General features: G+C 39.3%; 2 protein-coding genes across 6 annotated transcripts in view; one reads left to right on the top strand and one right to left on the bottom strand.

Moving 5' to 3' along the window:
- sipa1l3 (signal-induced proliferation-associated 1 like 3) overlaps window positions 1–15518 on the bottom strand; it is an 84655-nt gene extending 69137 nt beyond the window's left edge. For 3 of the 5 annotated variants that reach the window (XM_027999069.1, XM_027999067.1, XM_027999068.1), the window contains exon 1: window positions 15375–15517. The gene's annotated coding sequence lies outside the window, so the exon portion shown is untranslated. Of the gene's footprint in view, window positions 1–15374 lie in introns of all 5 variants that reach the window. The other 2 variants (XM_027999071.1, XM_027999070.1) reach the window with 1 other exon arrangement.
- A 5173-nt stretch (window positions 15519–20691) lies between these two features.
- The window catches only part of map3k10 (mitogen-activated protein kinase kinase kinase 10), a 33274-nt gene continuing 30062 nt past the window's right edge, over window positions 20692–23903 (top strand). The window contains exon 1 of the mRNA XM_027998829.1: window positions 20692–21637. Within this exon, the coding sequence (XP_027854630.1) occupies window positions 20692–21637 (946 nt within the window). The remainder of the gene's footprint in view (window positions 21638–23903) is intronic.

Below are 23903 nucleotides of genomic sequence, written 5' to 3' on the forward strand. Positions count from 1 at the left end.
AACCCGGACGTCATATTGTTTTGCATCTTTATGAGGCCCAGGTGACTGCAAAAATGCTGCCACATGTAATTGTGCGTTTGCAAAGAGCAGAGCACACAGAGGCCTGTTCTCACCTTTAACTCACAGACTTCTGAATACAGGGATCATTCAATTCACTCTGTGGAAACCAAAACACATTACAAGCACAAAATTCAGTGCATGTTTTGGGGATTTACAATAACAGACAAACAAAAATGAAGTGTGATTGTCAAGTGGAAGAAAGAGGATCCTGTCTTTTCAAGTTTTTTTTCTTAAAAAATGTGGCATGCATATGTATTCAGTCCTCTCAAACCAAAGTATTCAGCTAGAATTCCTTTGAGGTACGTCAACCAGTTCTCAACATCTAGAAATAGGCTGCATAATTCTCGAAAGTCACGTAATGGCGACAATCTTGATAAATATGAAAAGAAATCGGTTGGAATAAATCCTTTTTTTTCTTACTTTTCCCCCTTTTTTTTCCCCCATCTGTGGACACCGTAATCTACCATCTACTGCAGGAAAACTCCATCCAACGGACTCCCTAGATCAACTTGAAAAGATGCATTGGTCTACCAAGTTAAACCCTCTTTGTAATATATTGAAGTTTGTAGTTCTGTGACAAAAGTTCAAGGTGTACAAAATATCAGCAAGGCAACTGTAACTGTCACTAATGGGTGTAGATCTCCTGCCGAAGCAACTCATGATCAAACAAACGAGGCGAGGGGAAGTCGTACATGCCGACAGAGGTCTTCGCCCCTCAAAGCTATCTCAGGCATCTGGACGGAAAGCGGCATCTTTGAAGTGGAATCTGGCCAGTAAAAACAGCTGAGTGAACGATCTGTGTGATCCAGCAAATGGAACACCAACAGAAAGGCATTATCACTACATTGCTAAAATTGAGCTCCAGCTGAAAGAGCCACAGCAACACGGAGGGAGAGTGTGGCGGCCACAGCCCCAGCTCTTCACCTTGTTATCTGAAGTAATCAGAAAAGGGCAAAGTACAAATAAGACAAAACTTTATGTCTCCACCATTCATTTCCCTTTCTCCGTGTGTTTGGTTTAAGCTGCAGTGTGATTCCAGGGTGTGGTCCTGCATACACAGTTCTGCACATGTATTCACAGAGGCCCATTTGTTTTCCAGTCAGGCAGCTATATGGTCTGTAATGAAAAGATTTGACTAATGGCTTAATATTTAGAGCAGAAAAGTTGGACAAAAGGTAAAGGGAGGAGATGGGAGTGTTTAAAGGAATTTAGTCATGCAGGGAAATTTATGTAATTTCTTCTCATGATAAAGTCGCTGATTCTAAAAACATACAGGCATCATTTTTTGGTTTGTCATCTTAATTTTAAACAACAATGAAGAAAAAATACACTTAGTAGGTGTGGTGGAGATGGCTAAAGAACATAATCACAATATAAAAGTTTCTTATCAGTCAATATTGATCATTATCAATTTGTTTTTGGGGTTTTTTTTATATTTGGAATAATGCCAAACTGATGGCATGACTTTTCCTCTTATCCAGTTTTCACTCCACGCTGTTTTTTATTCTTATTTTTAAACAGTTATGAGGCACAGTGGCGAAACCTTAAATTGCCACTGCGGACTTTACTCAACAGGTTGTTGGTAGGTAACCGATGAGCAAGTGAGTTAGTTGATGCCACTCACCTAGCTTAGCTGGCTGTGAGAAGTTGAACGGCTAAAGTCTTTGCTTGTACCACCCAGAATGCTGTGCAATTCCAGATTGGAGTTTAGTGAATATTCAATATATCTAATACTCTATTAGACATACGTATATCAATAACAATATTATCTACTGATATTGATCACATGTGTATCGCTGCATATATTGTTACTGATTTATTGTCTAGCTAGCCCCAAGTCAAAATATCCTGATGTATCAAAGGAGAAAATAGTTATAAGCAGGATGTGTTTTAATGGATGCAGCCATGTGTGGATAGACATGTTTTCAGTTGAGAGAAGCAGAGTTCATGTCTGGTTGTCTAAGTGCAAGTCTGGAACAGGGAGGAAGAGAGGTGTTGAGGGCACTCACAGCAAAGTGGGTCAAGTCAGTTTCAGCGTTGGTTGATAACAGCGACCTTACAAACACATTCAGTCACCAGGTAGCTGATCCACAGGGACTAAATATTCTCAATCTCCATCCTCTCCTGTGTTTTTGTGCTTCGTCTCTGAATCCCATTCATTAAAGCAAGAAGAGATCATCCACACACTTCCTCTCCAGAGACAACCAAGTTGATTTCCTCCACAGACTCACACATAGTGCAACCTCCCTCCATCTCCAAGGCTCTCAGCTCTCTCTTGGGGGGTGGTGCATCACATCTTTCTAAATAGTTGCTCACTTTCTAATTTGCTTTTTTTTTGGTCATCATTACTATTTTACACGTGAAGCCTCGCCTAACACAGGGAACGAGAGCTCTTTTAATCAGAGCTCAGCTGCAGAGGTCAATCAGGGAGGCTAGGGAGGAGGGAGAAAATGGCAGGATGAATTGAAGAAGGTGCTGGAGGAAATGGGAGAACATGAGCAGGCTTTCTTCTTCCAACAAACCTCCCTTTCAGCCCTTCCCTGTATATGCGCTCCTCTCCCTCGTCTCATTAGGCCGTTTCACTCCCTGTGAGTTATCAGCCCATCCGTCTCCCACGATGATAACAACCTCTAAGGTCTGAGAAGAAACACCCAAACTTCCTTCTGCCCTCCTCTGCTCCTTGGCTGCCGCCTACAAACGGTTAACAAGCCACGCTGCATAAACGTTAGACAGAAAACATGTGGGGGGGGGGGGGGGGGGGGGGGGGGGGCACAAACAGTTTATTGGGAAAAAAACTGCTGCTTCAGCAATTTGTTAACGCCAACAACTGATGCTGTAGACATCAGGCCCCTGAGACATATAGGAGCATTTAGCACTCACTGTGGACTGTGCAGCCACGTTCTACTGACCTCTTCAAGGTTTTTAACACCTTGGATCGCTTGATGTTGAAGTAAAACAGTCATTATTGCACTTTTAGACAGCTGGCTTGAAGATCAACTTTCCAACAAATCTCAGCATGTGAAAGCTATGCTCCACATGCATCTCTTTCTAAATAATAATAAAAAACTGAAATAAATAAATATATCTTCTGGACAAAATTATTGTACCCAAACCTGCAATATATTATTGAACCAACAATAGGCGTAATTGTTGTTTTTCTGTATTAAGCCAAAGCAGTTATTACGTAAAGTCGTTGTTTGATTTGACAATTTAGTTATGATCTGTAAAATTCTTATGTTGTGGTTAGTGCTGGTTGGAGTTGTGTTAATTTAGCTCAGGGCGGTCTCTCACTAAATCTGTCATTGATAGATGAATAGTGTTTATCTTTTATTGAGTTAAACCGTATGCTGCTATTTATGCCAATTACTGTACTACTAATACAACAAGTACATATAATAAAACGGCACATTAAGGCAAACAATTTTCAGGCTGCTTGAGGTCAACAAAACGGCTTAAAACCATAAAAGGTATGACCATTCTGTTTGATGAAAATAACATTTACTTCTACATCCACTATATCCTTATGACCACCACTGTTGAGATTCATGTCTAAAATGATGATATTTTGAAACTTTAAGCAGATGTCAATTTCAGTCGAAACTTTTTTTAATATTATATTAAAAAAGGCTTAAGTTGTTAAATGAAAAAAAAATTGAAGAATGTGCAAAATTTTTATCTGATTAATCATCCCAATAATCAATTGCTAAAATAATAATAGTTGCAGTTCTAGTTGATTGCTGCTGATTCACTTTCAAAACTTGAACAATGCAGCACAAAACAGCTGATTGGTGTACATGCTGGTAGGTATTCTAACAAAAGTCTATAACTTCATGTTTTTTCTGAAGGCAAATTTACAACAATATTCATCAATCATTAGTTCAGCTGAGATCAGACAGCCATATATATATAGAATAAAATAACACACCTAAAAACATTACATTGTGTGTGAATTGTGAGACAGTTATTTTTTGTTTTTAAGCATATGCACTGACTGACGGCACTTTTTAAATTTCGTTGTTCTTGTGACAATGACAATAAAGATTTATCTTATCTTATCTTAAACAGCTCAGCATTTGTTCTTTGTAAGAAATCCCCTTATGTTGCTCTCAGAACTTACCTACTATCTCCCCCGCTCTGTCTCACCCCAGCATCATAAACAAATTAGCATTCCAGACCATCTCTGACCAGGCCAGATCAAATGAACTCGTCTGGAAATAACCCGCTAAATAGCCACCCTCCAAATCTGATTTGGAAATGAGCACGGGAAGGAAAAAGAACAACACATATTTTGATACAGTACCATAATAAACTGGGAAGGAGGTATTTGTGGAATGACCACATGCTACACTCAATTAGCATTAAAACAATGCGCCTACAGTAAGCACTAATAACTTGACATTTTAAGACAGAGGGAAGCACTCAAGGGAGACCTTACATGCATGAACATCCAGTATGCTTGCAGGAATGCGTGCTGGCCCAAGCGTACATGTATCAAAATTAAGAAAATATTTACTTTTAATACACTAGAGGCTGGAACACGTAAATAATTTTTAGAGAGATGAACATGTTCGTAAGAGCAAGGGATCCTGTCGTAGGAGAAGAAAGTGAAAACATGTAAATCCATCCACAAGTTTTCCGCTGGTGTTACGCCCTTTACTTTCAACATGCTGATGAAGGCATGGTTCCTCACCGGAAACTACAATGAGCTCAGCAAGTATTTCAACAATGCATGGACAAAGAAAACCTTCAGGATTTCAGCTGCGCGCTGAAGACGAACTCTCTGACATTTTTCTGATCTTGAAAAGAGGGAGATTACTCATCTCCAGTGAGTTGGTCATTTGTCTTCGTGACAGATGTGGACAGCGGTGTAAGGCTGCTTCTTTCCCTGATGCTTAATGACTGACTGACTCACATCAACACTCATCTCCGACAAACACGCATACTATGGAACGCGCTCGCTTCCTGTCTGACAGCTTGACCTCTCCGGTGGTAGGCAGTGAGGGAAGCAATGAAAAATGCCAGCAAACTTGGTCAATTAGAAACACAGGCAGAAGCGTGAGCTACACTTACCGAAACCTTGCCGTTTTAAGAGTGTGTTTAGTGGGGTGAATAATTACAGTGTTATGTTTATTTAGTAATTTTCCCCTGAGATGATGGGCTTTTAAACTTTCCCACTCGCTACTTGTTTTGACTATTCATTTAGAACAAGTTTAATGTTTAATCATGTTTATTCCTAGCTGAGAGGCATTTACTTTTTTCGAGTCTTTAACTTGGTTTTATCTGTCCAGTACGATTGTCATGGTACTATAATTTCCAGTAAACACAGCTACATGGTATATCCTGCCCAAATTAAATAAAAAAATGACATTACTGCATTTATTAAAAGAATAAATACAAGTATCCCTACTGTTGTAAAAAATATATTTATTATTACAGTTTTAATGTTACTGAGTTAGATTTTATGCACAAACAAAACAAGCAGCTGCTAAAATTAGAAGTAATAGGGATAATCATTAAGTCTTTTAAAAATGTTGCCTCTATTAAAAACCTACATCATATTTATTCCATTTTAGCTTTATACATTTCAAAAAAGAAACAAAAGCGTGTCTGCCAAGATTGCAACCGTCAAGTAAGAAAGGAAACCAAAAGTTAGTATCAGTCAGGAAAGACCAGATCAGTTACTTAAACCTTTGAAATGTATAAAGCAAAGCTTAACTTGTTCTAAAACCCATCATTTTAAAAACCGTTAAATATATACCTTCATACCAGTAACTAGCCCACGCCTATTTGTAATTAGGCCTGTCACAATACGCAATAAATCAGTTAATTGTGTCATACATTCAAATGAGCTCAATAATTTCCATTTGCATGATATATCATATTCTCTTTTCTCTCTTTTTCTAACAAAACTGGATAACTAAATTCTTCAGTTTGGTCTCAACTAGTCCTTTTTTTAAAAGGACAATTTTGTTTACAGAGACTTCATAATTCATTTTATTTGTTGTTTTGTTTATTCTAGATATTTAGACTGTCTTCCAGTTCCATGTTAAAAGTTCAGTAGAATTTAAAGTTTATTGATCTTTGACAATTTCTGCATCATTTTGTCATTACCATTACATTACTTGAAAATGGTCTAAAAACAACAATATTGTAATTTATTGCAATAACTTCTGGGACAATTTATCGTCCAGTAAAATTTGTTATTGTGACAGGCCTATTTATAATTTATTAATATACAGGCAGACGGACAAGAGTCTTCTCCACCATTCTGAACACGCATACATTTGAACAATATTTAAAGTCTCAAAGTGTATATATAATACAGCATGTTATGCCTCCTGTGCATAACATGCCGTAGTATGATTTCTGATAAATACAAATCAGTCAGACACTTCCCTTTAGGGTCTTACTTGCATTTGGTTAGCGGTACGAGAGCGGAAAATAGCAGTAAACCCGACAGGTGAACTCGAGAAGTGTTTGTGATGGTCAAGCTCAGGCGTAAATGTGTGAAAGTGGGTTAATTTAATTCTTTCAGTCCATAATAAACAGATGGAAACAGAATCAGCTGCTTCTTCATTCTGCCAGGAAGGATTTCCTGTTTGCAGAGCATTTCTCCCATGCTAGTGCATGATAGAGCTCTTTGTGGAAACACAACACCTGTTATTCCCATGAGTAAAATCTCAATTGGGGACAACTATGAAGCAGGTGTAACAACACACACTTCCTCTTAAAACACCAGACAAATCCTACAAGACCCAAAACAAGAAGGCTGTTTGAACGGAAACATAACCCAGAAAGGTGGCAGCTGTCTTTCTAAGAGCCATGAGCAAGGGATACACATCTGAACATTTTATGGGAAAAAGTTTATTCACTGACGTAACAAAACTAAAGACTTAAATAATTTCAAGTATCCTAACCAATTGTTCCACACGATAACATAACAGTGTTTTATACAGAGGCACATATGGAAGAGAGTAGAATTAAAAAGGGTCCAAAACAACATCTAAGAATACTAGTGTAATTATATGTGTTGCGCCAAGGCAAAACCAGGAACAAGTCACCAGAACAAGAAACGGAGAAAAAAAAAAAAGATTTAAAATCATAGATTTTGAGAAAATTGTGATTTTTGTTTTCTTGCCAAATATAGTTGAAGTATTGAAGAAACCATCCCATTGGTTTATCCAATAAACTCCATGTTTGAAAGAAGCAAATGACTACTTCACATCGCCACCACATAGGAAGACACTAAATTGAGAAGATCTGTAACTTTGACTGTAAAATCCTACAACAAAATGTTCCACTTGGGATACTGTTGTCCAGGCGCAAACTTTTTCCAGAGAACAAGACACAGATGGATTCTTTAGCAACAGAAAGGGAATGAGAACATGAGAACAATTAGACATCTTGAAGCCATTCTTACTTTGGAGACAACAATGTCCAATATAAAGATACTGGTGAAAAGAAAACACAGAGCAAAAAGCAAATAGAGTATAGATTTTGGTCAATTTTCCCTGGGTTAGGTGTGATTGGAGATCAGATGGTCAAAAGCTGATGTAAATCTTCTGTTTGTTAAGAGCATGAGTATTAAGAACTACCATCATTTTTGGTCTATAAATGAATCAACCTTTTTGAAGCATTTAGGAAACAAACAGTTCGCTTTCTTCAGTGGATATCAGCAAAGCTTCCACTAATAAAAACACCTAAACAGATCCCACTGCAGGCCTCGTGAAATCAGTTTACATACACCATGTTGTCAGGGCATTACTTTGTAGTCAAGTGTATGTCTAATCTTGTTAAAAGCTTAGCGTTAACTCTAGTAACACTGTTAAAGGGTGTGCGGATGGACGATGAGGCTTCTCTTCTCAATGTGTTCCTACCAGCACTGACCGCTGGTAGGAAACTGGCCAACCTGTGGCAAGGCAAAGCATCCTCAACATCTGTGTTTATCCTCTAGCTAAAACCAACAGGCTATATTTACTCCGGTCAAACATATCTAGCAGCACAGAGGAGCAGAGAGAAAGAAAGATGGAGTCTGGTTCTTAGCCTGTGCTGAGATAGAGAGACTCTATCAAACCAGCCTCTCTGATAGTCAAACCAGTTAAATACAATATTTTTTCAGGTGGCTACATGTAGGACTACAGGTCAGAAATTTCACTGTTTCCATAAGAGTAAGACTGTGATTGTAAACAACACCTTGAGAGAAACTGAGTGGACAGAAAAACAAGACAGGCTCAATTGACCAACTGGCTATCAAATGTTTTATACCTCAACAAAGCCCATAAAGCAGAGCTTAATTTCAGAGAGCATTGTGTGTCCCTCCGTTTCTGTAAATCTGACCTCTTGACATCATTAATACTGACTTATGAATAAGATTCTAAAGGGAAGAAAATTCATCAAAGTGAGAGGGAAGGGACTGAAACACCGATTATATAATGCCATTTCATCTTGTACACCTGCACTCTGTCTAACACATGGGCATGACACATATCTATAAAACTGAGTTAACTGCACACCAAGGAGCTGGTTTAACCGCATTTCAAATATTCACCACAACACAGTGGCCACAATTTTAATAAAAGAAAACTTCACCAGGGTGCTTTGTAGCCAGATTAGCCAGAATTGAGAAGTCCATACCTGCCAGGTAAGATTTTGATTCCCTGCAAAGAAACGTTTTATGCACATCTCCAATGAACCACAGTGTTACATAAACATGCACTGCCTTACATAATTACCAAATAAAATGTAGTTTTCTGTTCTCTCTGTACGGATGCTTGCTTTCGCCCACATGATTCGTCCTGGTACCCTCAAACTGCCTGGTTAGACAGACAAATGCTGTTAAAACAAAAGTAATATATTGTCATTTGCATATGCCTGGGGTCCTTATTCATTACTGCTATGCTACTGATTCATACAGTACCTTGGAAAAGTTTTTAAATGCCCTTTTCATATTGTGCCTCTTTAATAGCACAAACCAAGTACTTTGGGGGGATTTTATGTTCTAAACCAATACAGTTTACCACATATTTTTTTAAAGAGGAAAGAAAATGACCCACGGTTTTAGAAAAACTTTAACAAAAATCAGCCTTCTTTACTCTGATACCCCGAAATAAAAGTAAAATTAAATAAAGTCACCACGCTAGTAGAAAGTTTCAATCTACATGTAATTTAATCCCAGTATTGTCCGTACAGGCCTCTCAGGTCTGTTAGCATGCATTCATACCAGCCCTGTTTAGTCTGCTTTAATCAAACTCTAGTTTGCTTGCCTAGAAAGTCGTTTGGGAATGTATGAACAAGCAATCGTACTCTGATGTGGATCAAAACAGTGAACTCTGGTCAACCTAAAAACCTAGGTATCCTTTTGGTTGAAGTGACCTCTGGTGTGGTTAATATGTAGATGCAAACAGACTGACAAAACAGACTGGCAAACAGACACTCCAAAAGCAGGAAGTAAATAAAACCAAGCCAAATACACAAGTCTAACAGTAGCAGCAGAAATGGCTCATGGTCTTTTACCAAAGACAAAAGAGAAATCCTACAACTGCTAAAATCTGATGCCTCTCCATTTTTGTTTACATGTCGTGAAGAAGGAAGTTGCACTCAGAGTCTTCTTCAGAGGTTTTTACGTCGTTTCCTTCAGTGGTTCTTGGTGCAGTGCCACTACAGGGGAGGGGGTTTGTTTAAGGCAGTGTGAAAGCAAACCACACCAGCTAAAAATGTAACAAATGTTGCAATTTTGGTCCCCAGTCTAACAGAGTCCACTGGACTATCATGTGTAAAACACCCTTGGAGAACACTAGTGAACAGGCAGCATAAAGACCAAGAAATACATCAGGCAGATTAGGGATAAAGCTGTCAATTTTTTTTTTTAGAGTAAGCAAAGTTATGAAAAATGTTCCACTAGGACAACAATCCCAAACATGCAGTCAGAGCTACAATGTATAGAAGAAAGCATGCTGATGTGTTAGATTGGCCCAGCCAATATCCAAACAAAATTCTGTACCTACAATCTCCATCCAATCCGACTGAGCTATTTTGCAAAGGATGTACCTGTATACGTAAAGCTGATGGACATACTCCAAAACACTCTGTCAGTCAATGTTTTTCTACACTCATCCATTACTTTGCATTGGTCTACCACAAAAAGTCCCAATAAAATATATGTGCTTGCAATAAGGCAAATGGGAAAAAAATTCAAGCAGTGTGAATACTTTTACAAGACAAACAAAATACTAACAGGTAAATTTTAATGCTCTCAGAAAGGATTTAATTTATTGCCAATACTTTGTTCAGTTTTAGGTAATTTTGTATATGGATCCAAAATATGTCGTAGTGGCTTTCTTTTCTGTACAGCAGAATTTTTGACCAAACATAAATGGGGGTTGCCTGGTCTGAACCACTGGGTCGATGATAACTTTACCTCATTTCACATTTTCCGATAAAAGCACAAAGAATTACAACTGTAATCAAGCAGAAACACCTGCTGACCGGAGTCAGTTAGTGTCCTAACAGCATTTCAGCCCAGCTAGGAGGAAGCTGTAATGACAGGTGTGATAGCTGGTGGAGTAACTGTCATTGCGGGTCTAACCTGTTAATTTATGAGGAAGAATTGGGGAGAACAGCTTAAAATGCAGCTTGATATGAGCAGAGTCCAAGTAGCCCGTAATGTTCAGGTTATTCAATAACACTTGAGGAAAAAAGGAGAATTTTAAGACAATTCTTATTCAATTTTAAGCCTGTCTCCTTAAAACATACACTTATGCAAACACACTGGGGCGCAAGCATGGACCTTGACACAGAGCAGATGGTATCCATGCTCTAACGGTTTGTCCTCCCACTCTGACCTATCAGGACACATCCATGATCATGATGGATGGTGTGTGAGTGCATGTGTTTGTTCCCCAGCATTCTGGAAGCGCACACTTTCTTTTATATTAACCTTTATTTAACAAAAGGATGGGTAAAAGGATTAACTGGAAGCCTGGCAAGGGATGATATTACAAACAGCAGATGCGCTGCCAAGATGTCGCAGCTGGGAATCAAAAACTCACAGGTGCCAAAAGCACAGCTTTTGACGCATTAGTGAAATTGTTACAAGGGACACCGGTGGTAAGATTTCTGTTTTCCTAAAAAGATGGTCATCACTAAAAAAAGCCTGCAAGTAAGTTCTCCAAAATGATTTTTCAAGAACAAAGAAAAAGAGGAAACAGATCAACAACTGAATCATTCGTGCGAAGATATAACATGGTGATTCAAACCAATGTTTACAGGCAAAATCACTCAGGTGGCCCACATCCAGCTCCCTTTGAAGACAGTGTTCTTTGTTCCTGCAGCTGCTTGCAATGAAACACCAAACTAAGTAGCAGAAAATATGAGATGTTCAGACTGATCCCAGATCATAAGCAACTGTTATCTGGCACCCAGTGGAGACGACTACAAGATAACTGCTGGAGGCGCTATACTATCCCCAGTGACATCAGGCCGAAGTTATGAAAATAGTCCAGATTAGCTCAGATAATGTATCACACCAAGTTGAAGAATGTGTATCATACAGGGATTACAAAGCTGGGGAGATGTTACATTTGGAACAACTGAAAATGAAGAGAAGCTGAATGGAGAAATTCGAATTAAATTAGTGTGACTGCTATGTGATAGTGTTTAACTGAAGCAGAAACAATAGCAGCAATTGGGTCATTTTTTTCAGTGTCAACAGTGGAAATGTAGTATCAATTAATATGACTTATAATCCAATTGCCCCTTGAGGACAATAAATTTCTCTACTAGTACTACTACATAAACATTACTTATAATCTTTAGATAATTCAGTTAAGTTGTGATTATTTTCATACAGACACTTCACAACAAATCAGTCATCCTGAAGCAGAAATGGAAAAACCCAATTGAGTACATATCCAGTTATATTCAATCCAACCTAACCTAAAAGCCACTTTCAATTACACACAGACCAATTCGGTCCTATAAATACTGTCTAGTTCAGTTGATCACAAAATAGCAGCTGGTAGAAAATTATCTATTTGTGGCTGAGCTTCCTTGTGTTAACTGTATCAAGTCATTGATATTTTTTTGGAAGATTTTTTTTGTAATATTACTGTGAGTGTGACCAGCCCCCACCCCAACATATAATCTAGAAGTGTGCCCCCACTAATTTCCTGTCTCTCTAAAAGTAGCTAGAAGAGCTTTTAAAAGGTTAAAATAACTTTAAAATGAAGGGTAAAATAAATAAGCCCATCACATCTATATATTAAAAGCAATAACAGATGCCGAAGGCTCTATGTAGATCTAGACTTTAAACACAACTCCACTATGTTTTCAAACAATCCTCAGAACATTGCTTTGGCAGACAGGTATGGCGTTACAAAGATAGACGGAAAATAAGTTAGTAGCCAAAGGCTTTAGGATATGTCAGAAAACCTCAGCGCAATAAAAGAGTGCACAAAATTGAAATTATTGTACAAATAGATATAACAGGGCAGGACGATATATATGTATCACAGAACACAATAAGCACATTGTAAAGAATGCCTGGACTACAATTATGTGCGTTAATACTTTCAGTAACATGAATTCAAATTCTATTAGGCTATAATGTATTTGATGACACTTGTTTCTAAGACTATTTTTAGAAAGTAAACTTGGTCAAGTCATTGAGAAACTACAACAAAGTCGCTTCATTTCCAAAACATCATATGCTGGCCAGAAGTTGCTTCTCCAATAAAACCTTGTGTTTTATTGAAATATTGATTTCCAATCCCAAGAAGCTTGACAGATTGCCCATTATCAGAGGTCATGAATCCTGAAGCAAACAGACATCAACACTTTTTAATAATTATCTGATTACCGTGTACTGTTAACGCAACACTCATCAATATTATAATGTGTTGCATTTTTTCCCTAATATCACACAGCCCTAGTTTTGAATGCAGTATGTGTTAGCTGGAGTCTCGCTGCAGCAAGAAGCTGATTGTAGCTAAAGGTCACAGAGAGAACAAGACAAGTGAAGAAAATGGGTATTTATCCCAGCTGATTTCACCACTGCAATGTCTAACAATAATGTCACCATCATGTGATTTCCCAACATCATCCAGCTATAATAATGACTATTAGATACCACTGAATATTTTCAATTTAAACATCCAACACTGAAGTTAACAGTGGATTCAATGGTGAAACAACAAACGCGACCTTTTGGCTCGATGAAAGTACTATTGCAAAATAAATTAAAGGACAGAACGTTCATAAACGTTCTGTTTATGAACAGAACGTGTGACAGGCCTACTTGTTTTATGCCAAGTAGGCCTGTCACAATACACAATAAATCAATTAATCACATAATACATTAAAAACAAGCTCAATAATTTCCATTTGCATGATTTATCGTTTTTCTCTTGCTCTCTTTTCTAACAAAACTGGTCTTCAGTGTGGTACATTGATCTCAACTGGCCTTTTTTTGAAGGAAAATTTTATTTACAGAGACTTTATAATTCATTTTATTTGCTGTTTCTGTTGTTTTGTTTGTTTATTGTGGACATTTAAAATGTCTATCAGTTCGAGTGTTAAATGTTTATTAGATTTGAAAGTTTATTGAGAATGTGTTCTTGCATCATTATGGTATTACCATTATATTACTTGAAAACGGTCTCAACATTTGTTACAATAATTCCTGGGATAATTTATTGTCCAGCAAAATTTGTAAAGATAAGAGCTAAAATATTTTTCAAGCCAAGCATTTTTATTTCTTTTTTTTTGTTGTAATTTTGAGTCACAATTTTTCAGGTGCCCAACGTAAACTGAGCACTGAGCACAGCCTGTTGAGCACTAATAGACTGAAGTCTATTAGTGCTGATGACATAATTTTTTGACCTACATAAATGATCTTGGCATAAGTTCTTTTATTGCTGTCAGATGAAACTGATTGTCTGTGACAGACTGCCGACCTGTCCAGGGTGTACCCCGCCTCTCGCCCGGAAGGTTAGCTGGAGATAGGAACCAGCACCCCTCCCGGGCCCACTAGGGACAAGGGTGTTAGAAAATGGATGGATGGGTGAAACAGATTGTTTTTACATGCAACTTTTCAATATTGTGGTAACATATCTGCCAAAGAGCAATAGAAGTTGGATACGGAAACTGCATGAACCTCTGCAGTGATCCATCAACAACACTCCTCTATTGGATTTATAATGTGCAGAACCACCTGAGTTCCACACTGGACGTGAAATCTAGGTTATACCCACTGCACACAAACACTAATTTGTAATGCTGCTCACGTGATTAATCAGAAACATTCCCATGCTAAGTAACCTGAACATCATAGTCACCTGTTTTTTTTTAGGGTAATCAATTTGGAAGGTAAACAGAGTAAATGGTGCCAAGAAAATCCACAGTGCAGCCATGCTCTGCTGTTCTCAGGAGTCCACATCCTAATGCTCAAGGTGCCATTTCCCGAAGGCTGGGAAATACAGCAGCAGCAACACATAGGATTTCAATAGCAAAGACACGCCGAGGCATCATCCTCTCCCATTCAGCCGGTGTATACACAAACGCACCTGTGCAACAATGCGTTTGCAAATCCTGATCAAACTGACACAGCTCTTCCGACAGGTGAACCGACGGTGCGTGTCCACACACGCAGAGGAGCTCCTACAGTCCTGCTTTTACTACAACAATTGCGTTGCACGCCCCCTCATGTCGAACCGTAGCCGCAAACAACCGTTTAAACCCCGCAGCCCAAACATTTGTCATGCTCCGCGCAGCGAAGCGAGTCTCCAACCATCACAACTTCCCATTGCGGTGCAACTACTCGATATTCAAAGCTTGTTCCCAGGCTAACTTAGCAGCCTAGCCTCGCTCCCAAACAAAGCTCCATTGTCTGGAACATGTAGTTTTTTACCATTTTCCACTGGCCCTCGCAACTGTGATTAATTCATGCGCAGAAAAACTACAAAACCGAATTCTATAGAACCCCAGAGAGCATGCGCACTGGATCTCGAACGATCAGAGAGGTTGTGGAGTATTTTTGTAGTAAATAAATTATCGCGGGTAGCGGTAGATTTGAAGCTCCCCGGGAGCTCATAGGTTGAGGCAGAGCTCGGAGCTGGGGTACCAGCCTCCAGGTTAGACTGAGGGACAAACGGTAGTAGAGAGGCTGACTGAAGTTGGTCGGCTCAGCTGCCGCCGCTCGGTGTTTGCCCTGCTCGCTAACGTTCAGTTCTCCCGTCACTTTTTCAGCTCCTAAGAATATTTGCCGCAGTTCAGCTAAAACGAGCCAAAGGAAGCCGCGGAGACAATGAAAAACTTACCTAAAACCCCGCTCCGGTGTGTTCTGTTAGTCCGTTAATCACAACTCTCTGGACGTCGGGGGGAGAAACAGCCGTTGGTTCGCCGTCAGTCTGCAGCCTGTTCTCCGAGCGAGACGTTGCCAAGAATGCTCAACCGAAACCACGGTACAAACTGCGCCCGCACTCCTACCGCGCATGCGCAGACACATCAGCTGCGACACGCTGATAGTAACCAGAGGGGGCAGCAGATCGCCACTGCTATGGACGTCCATCCATCCATTTTCTGTTCACCTTTGTCCCTAATGGGGTCGGGAGGGTTGCCGGTGCCTATCTCCAGCTACGTTCCGGGCGAGAGGCGGGGTACACCCTGGACAGGTCGCCAGTCAACACAGAGACATACAGGACAAACAACCATGCACACACACACTCACACCTAGGGAGAATTTAGAGAAACCAATTGACCTGACAGTCATGTTTTTGTTTTTGGACTGTGGGAGGAAGCCGGAGTACCCGGAGAGAACCCACGCACGCACAGGGAGAACATGCAAACTCCATGCAGAAAGACCCCGGCCGGGAATCGAACCCAGGACCTTCTTGCTGCAAGGCAACAGTGCTACCAACTGCGCCACTGTGCAGCCCTGCTATGGACGTTTCAATATATAATCAAATCCTACATATCCATTTACTTAAAAGTAATTATATTTCGCCTTCTCACATACATTATTACTTGTCTTTATAGCTTTAAATTAACTGTTTATAAAATACACCAGCAATGACCATAAATGGCAATTAATTGTGAGTTTTTTCAGGAACTTCAATTTTTTGAGTAATTCATCCAATAGAACAATTTGGATTCAGTCTCAGCTGATCGTTTATAATGAGTGAAGCAGATTTTTTTTTTCTCAATGCTTTTTTTTCCTGCAACTCTTTAAACTAGGTTGTTCCAAATTAATTTCTAACAGTAAAATACATAGTTCCCCATTCCTAAAAATAATATTCCAACAAGCAAAAAACACTTCTTATAAAAAGTACATAGCTCTGTTCTTCATTATGCGATTTCTTTCGAGATTTCCAGAAGTGCTTCTTTCATATCAATAATCAACCTTTCAGACCAAACATTATCCTTTTGAGGATAGATTAATCACTTCTTATACTAATATGCATTGTTTTCAGTGACCAGAATTATGTTATTCTAAGTATTGAGAATAAACACTGTGGACTATATGGATCAATTTCTTCGAGGGGAAAAACTGAGGGATCATGTGCCCGGTAGTTTTTATAGTTATATTTCCACCATGTTTTATAATCAATTATCCAAAATATCTTTGTTAATATTTGTATTTAAACCTTATTAGCTTGATTACTTGTACTACTAGAGACTTTTAACTATTCTTTCAATATTTGTTTTTATCTTCATAGTTGTATTTTTTAAAATGTGATTATATCTTTATTTCTACAGCAACCAGAAACAAATTGGACTTTACAATTTAATCTGACAAACAAAATGCTGAAACGTTAACTGGTAATTTCAGTTGTGAGTTTTCCGATGTTCTCAAAAACCACTTTAGGTGGAGTAAATTACTCATAGATAAATCAAACTGAAAGACTGCGGTACACTGATATTTGTCTCAGAAACGTTTGAATTTTCTTAAATGTAGATTCTAAACGTGAATTTCTGAAATGTTTTGACAAGATATTTTGAACAACGGACATCTGTTTCTGCGATTATTGGCATAAAATTGGATAGTATTTTGATTTCATTTGAAATTGAGATGGCATTTGTCGACTGATGTCTAGATCCACAAATTGAATTTGAATTTAAACGCAAGCGCACAAGTTGTTAAATGGCGCCACCTTGTGGTGAGTAAAGATCATTCTCCCACTAACTGATGTTTTTATACCTTCAGATTGGTCCTTCAATTTCTATGGGTGGCTCGTAGTTGACGAAGTTGAGTGATTTAAGGTGATTTTAAAAAAATTTTATGCAATCGTTTTACTTGTATTTATGTTTTTGCATCTATATTTAATATCGGTTGATTCACATTTACTAAAGAGTTTGCAATCTATTTAATATTGCACACCAAAGACACATTGGCATAAACAAAAGAAAAGATTATTGTTTATTGACTCAAACAAAAGTAATCGTAATACTTATAAACATATAATTATCCACCGTTTGCTTTTGACATTACATGTTTCCAGTTGAAACAGAACCAAAAACGACTGAAATACTATAAAAACAAATTGGTTCTCACTCCCTTCAAATACTTAATTGCACTCACTTCTTACTCTAAAGTTACAGTGTTTTAATTCAAATCACAGAGCAATATGAAAAACATCTGTCAGAAAAAGAACTTTCTTTTGTTTGTAAAATCAACCTTTTTAGTGGCTTATCTGGAAATGAGGAACTCTAAAACTCACAAAGGCATACCTGTAAAATCACTTTTAAGACTGTTGTATGCCTGCTGTTTGTGAACCTTTTTCTGCCACACTTTTTCCTTTCATTCAGTTTCCTATTAATTTTGTGAACATGCAATATCTATCAATGAGGATGTCTGCTGCCACCATCATTGTGTAAAGCGGGCCGTCACATGATCATAGATTGCATTTCTTGATTAAAAAAAACTTTTGTTTTTGCCTTGTGTTTTGCTGGGAAATTTAATGTTAAGTTATTATTACTTTGGTCAACTGACGTTGTTTTTTAAATGTGTTTTTAAATGTGTTTTTAAATGTGCTACGTAAAGATTTTGACACGAACATTTAAAACATCATTGTGCGTAATAAATCTATATGCAATGCAGGTTTCACTGGTTGAATTGAATCACTGACAAATGCTGGATAGTAAGAAACTGGAGTTATACATAATGCTTGTGTTTCAGTAAAAACACGCCAGGGGGCAGTATGGCTTCATAAAAGCTTCACTTGTGAGCGCTAGCGTTTGCTCAGACTTTGATTTATTTAAAAAGTAAACTTATTTTTGTTGTTGTTTGATTGTATATTTAAAAAATAATAAAGACATTCCAGGGAGTAATATATGTCAATTCAATTCAGTTAATTGAATTGACATATAATTATGTTTGCAACATCCTCAAAAAAACACACAAAAAACATTAATTACGTTTATAAATGAGGTTTAATGCAGTCATTATGGATCACAGAACAGGTGTGAATTAAACCTGAGCATATTTTTGCCAAAAGCTTTATGAAAATGTCGCCCTATTTTCATATACATGAGCGCAATACAATACGGTCTTTATTATAGTGGAGTAATTTGAATATTATTTTGTGGAACGAATGAATTATATCTTCAGTGTTACAAATCCCTTGTTAATGCAAGCATGATATTGCTAATTATGTCATTGTATCAGCTGCCAAAATGATGTAGGTCAGAAAGAAAGAGCTACCTTCTCAACTACATTACCCACAATGCACCGGCACCGTTTCTTATTATTTTTACAGGACCACCCTCTCTCCCCAGGCTGAGGTGAACTGCAGATTTGCACACGGACGGAGAAGGGTTGGCCAGAGATGAAAATGCTCGCTGCGGCCATCCGGATGACTTGAAGATCGAAAACACTGGACGCGCTCGTTCCCGTGAACGTGCACGCCTCTGCCCGGTGTGTTTGGATGCAAAGTCAGCCCACAGACTGACAGCTCCGAGCTCGGGAGCGGAATAGTGGAGTCTACGCCTTATTTTGAGGATAAAACCCGCTCGGACACGGCGAAACGCTGCGGAATAATAACACCCACTAAAGCGGCAAGGACCGTTTTAATTTCATTCGGAATTTAATTGGGGTTTCGGATCCTAATGAAGACGCCCCTGCGACTGTTTCTGTGGATGTTGCTGCCTTCAGTGTCCAGGTTAGGTTTCAGTGGACGCCGGGATAAAATAAAGAAGTCAGAGGCGGAAGACGCGTCATACACGTATTAGAATATTTTGTATTATTATTATTATTATTTAGAAAAGGACATGGCTGCAGTGGACTCGGACCTCAGCCAGCTCCATGCAAATCTTCGCTGACAACATTTTCCACCTTACTGAACCGAGTGACAGCCTCCATCTCTGCTAAAGAAGATATTTACACAGCCTCCGTCACAGCCGAACATGTAGTTCTTCCTCTAAACGTGACACAATAATGATAAATGTTTGTATTTATCGGTCTCCAGCGAAGAGGGACTTCTGCAGCAGACCTAATGTAGCCCCGCAGCAGCAGAGGCGATTGATGCAGGCCGCTGCGCACGCACGGAGGCAGGTTTGTTGCGTTCAGGCTGCTCTGGATGCTGAACATGGTGCCACTTCACTGCCCCGCAGCAGTCACTGAGTACCTGCTGCCACTCAGCCGTCGGCCCGTCTCTCTCATCCCCGCTCAGCTGTATTAAAATGGACGAGGCCCCTTTGTCTGAAGCCTTTCAGGGACGCTTAACCGGCTAACGAGGTGGCCATGCGTGGATAGGATTTAGCCCGGACCGGCTCGTGGAGATGTAGGGCGAAGATATCCGCGGATATTTCCACGCACAAACGCAGAGGAGAAAGCAGCCCACATACATGGAGACGGCTGGCGGGGGAGGTGCATCGGCTGGATGAGAAATAATGTGAAGCCCCCTCCTGTACAGAGGATTTCTCTCCGCTCATGCGCTTGCTTTGGCTGTTACTGGGAGCCTAATAATTTATTTTCCTTACTGAAATTAATCTGACAGTCAGCTGTGGCTTCATTGTCACGCCAGCAACTGGTGAAGCCGCCTCTGATCTGTCAGGGTTCATTTTTAATTGGCTGAAATTAAGCAAACCAAAGCCAAGAACGAAAATCTCCAAGGTCATAATTGAGCTGAGATTTTTTTTTTTATTGAATACGTTTCCTAAAACCTAGGAATGAATTTTTCACAGTTCTGCACATCCTTCACTTAATATTTGCATCCTCTAATGCAAAACCACAGTGATGGCAATCAGTTCTTTTTATAAGTAGCTATGAATACCTACTGTTTTCTAATTTACGAGAATTTGTGTCAGCTTTCAAAAGACTCATCAGTCCATGCAAACAATCCGTTTTCTAGGAAATCCAGTCATGGATCTGCCCTCCTGAGTGTCATTGTTTGACCTGAAGTACATTACCCCTGTGTGAACCTGCCTTTTGGCAATACCTGCTACTTGCGCATTGTGTTGCAACTGTACGATTTAGCACAAATTCATAAATGAGATGCAGTGAGCGGGGAGATCCCCTGATCTGGGCTCCTTCAGGCTGGTCGAGACCACTTCGCCTCAGTCCATGGGCCTTGTGAGGATTTCGTGCCTGAGTTGACACGGGGCCTGCCCAAAGCTTCAAACAGCAGTGAGGCTGCCATGAATCCATACGGAAGAACAAGCAGCACAGCGACCCCGCTGCCTTGCACCAGCTGCGGAGGCTGCTGCTCACCGCCTCCCCCTTGCCTCATCCGCCCTGCCCCCCCGTCCTCTTCTACCACTACCTCCTCCTCTTCCATGCCCCCGAGCATGACCCCTCCACCACCAATGTCCCCCGCCCCGTTCGTGCAGGTGGAGAACGGAACCAGCTGGAACTCTTCTACCGTCTCATCCTCGGAATCCCCAGATTCCCATCCCGGTCACCGATGCGGGGTTAAAAATCCCAACCCTTACTGGACGGCGGTGTTTGATTATGAGGCCACAGCAGATGAGGAATTAACCCTGCGACGCGGTGACCTGCTCGAGGTTCTCTCCAAAGACTCCAAAGTGTCTGGGGACGAGGGTTGGTGGACAGGAAAGATCCAGGACAAGGTGGGTATCTTTCCGAGTAACTATGTCACCAGAGGAGACGCTGCCAGTTACCAGCAGCTGAAGGTCGGGAGCCTGGTGGCAGTTCGGGTGAGTGATTCCCCCTTGGAGATTGACTTCTCAGAACTGACCCTGGAGGAGGTGATAGGAGCCGGTGGGTTCGGGAAGGTGTACAAAGGAGTTTGGCGGAGAGAGGAGGTCGCTGTAAAGGCTGCCAGGCAGGATCCAGATGAGGATATTAGTGTCACAGCGGAGAGCGTGAGGCAGGAGGCCAGGCTGTTTTGGATGCTTCATCACCCCAACATTATTGCTCTCCGCGGGGTTTGCCTGAAGGAACCCAACCTCTGCTTGGTGATGGAGTATGCCAGAGGAGGGGCTTTGAACCGTGCACTGGCTGGGAAGAATGTTCCCCCGAGGGTTTTGGTGAACTGGGCCGTGCAGATTGCCACGGGCATGGATTACCTGCACAACCAGGCGTTTGTACCAATCATCCACAGAGACCTCAAGTCCAGCAATAGTAAGTACTTTAACTTTTAATAATCTGTACTGATGAGATTAGCAACAATCAAAAAGGATTTTAGCTCATTACAAATATAAAGTTTGTTTCATGGTCTCTCTTGTCTTTACTCCATATCTTTAACATGAAATACACTGCAGTTAAATTAATTGTCAACAAGCTTATTCATAGTGTACGTACTGTAATTGTTCTTTTAGATAGAAGCTCTCCATTTAGTGGGTAAAGGATATCGGCTGATTGGTTCAAAGCATGTCCACCTTTTGCAAAGTCACATTTACCAGGATAGATGGAGAATTATTGTGTTCTTTATCTTTATCTTTATCTGGAAGGAAATGTGTTAAAAACTGTAACTCTTAGTTTATGACGTCTTCAACGCCCCGACAATAAATCCATAGTTGGGGCTGTTGGCTCCAAAGAGCATCTATAAATTTGATAATATAATTGAATTTGATAATTGACAGCAGTGACATGTTGGTTTTATTTTCACAGATTTCCACATTCTTTATGGAGTCTAGAAGCGATCAGAAACAATCACTTCTAGAAATATGGTGATGTTTATAACGCAGTTTTCATTGTGAAGCGATATGACAGCTTAATGTTTTTATCATGTAGTTTTAAATGAAGATGAAAAACAGTCTCCTCTCTTACTCTCTCAATAAAAGGACTGGACTTTAATCTGCCAGATATCATCTCAGCCATATTATGACACGAATAACATTTTGCCTTTTATAACTGTTGTGTCGAGGGGGTTAGAAAATACAGGATTTTAGTTTACAAGACTCTTCTGCTACACATCACATTATCAGTTGTAGTGTAGGAAGAAAGCACATATTTGTTCTCTTTCTCTCCCAGAGCAACACAGCTTCACTCGACTCTTTACTGTTTATATATATATATATATATAAAATAAAATAAAATAAGTGGCACAATACATCCAAGCACTTTGTATTGTGCCATTTATTTTTTCTATCAGATGAGATGGTTGAAAGTGTGAAGAAAGACACTTCCCACAACCTATTAATATTGATATTAACATTTACTGAGAATTATAACAATAATATTGCATAATGAGGTTTTTCGAACCACAGCGGCTATTGAAAGGTTTTGGTGATTTTAAGAAAATGAAACCATAATTTATAATTCCAGAACTTAATCAATCTTTATGGTGAATTGTTACAATTCAACTGAACAACAAAAAATATATTTCTTAATGGAGGGAAATTCTAAAAAAAAAAAAAACAACAAAAAATGGCTGCATTACTTTGTTGAAATACCTTTTCATACAATTTCAGCTTTCAGTCTTCTCGAGTATTAAAATGAATGTTGTCCACCTGATAAAAGTTCAAGGAGGATTCTTATGATAGTTACTCATGCATCTTTTATTTAGAAAAAAATGCATGGGTATCATGAGTCGAATGGATGTCATCAAGGTATCAGTCAGAAGAAGATTACTAAAAATGCAGCATTACTAAAATTGGACATTTGGATTGTCCAGAGTCGTACGTTTATACAAAACGAGGTGCTAATTCTAATTTTTGTTCAGTATTAATTGTGTTCCACACATGACAACAATCTTCTGTATTCTTTATATATCTGGAAGAAGGAGTTTGGCAAAAATAATGGTCCTTTCCTTCCAAAAACAACTTCTAGATTTTGCTAAATTCTCTCAAAACCTTACAGAAAATTTTTATGGTGTAATGAAATCAGACTGGGACTTCCAAATGGGAAGTTTGGCACCCCTCATCACCAAGTACCCACAGTAAAATGGTGGTGGCAGGAATATCTCCTGGGATTACTTTTCCTCTGATTCTAAACTTTTGTCACTTTAGATAACATCTTTAACAGCCTTTTAAATACTAGTCAGTTTTAAAACAAAATCTTTATGCAATGCATGACTCAAATCATGCAACAACTTAATCTGAGACAAATTTAAGTCTTGGAAAGTTCCACGCTAGACTCCAGGGAAAAAAAAATTGACAGATAATCTGACAGATAACATGCTCTGAACGAAAAAAGTCCCCACAATCTGGCAAATATAGAAAAACCTTTGCAGGTTTAAAAAGGGTAAAATTAGTTGGTTAGACAATGGGATGCTGATAGGATCATACCAAAGAAGACTGAAGGCTGAAATTAGATCAAAATGTGCTCAGCAAGATATTAATTTAGCATTATGTAACCAGGTTATTGCAATTTCTGTGCTGTATGTTTCCCTCAACAGAGTTGATTCCTAAAGGATAGATGTCACAACTGATGTTAAAACAAGTTT

Source organism: Xiphophorus couchianus, chromosome 18 (genome assembly GCF_001444195.1).
Source record: "Xiphophorus couchianus chromosome 18, X_couchianus-1.0, whole genome shotgun sequence".
Taxonomy (NCBI): Eukaryota; Metazoa; Chordata; class Actinopteri; order Cyprinodontiformes; family Poeciliidae; genus Xiphophorus; species Xiphophorus couchianus.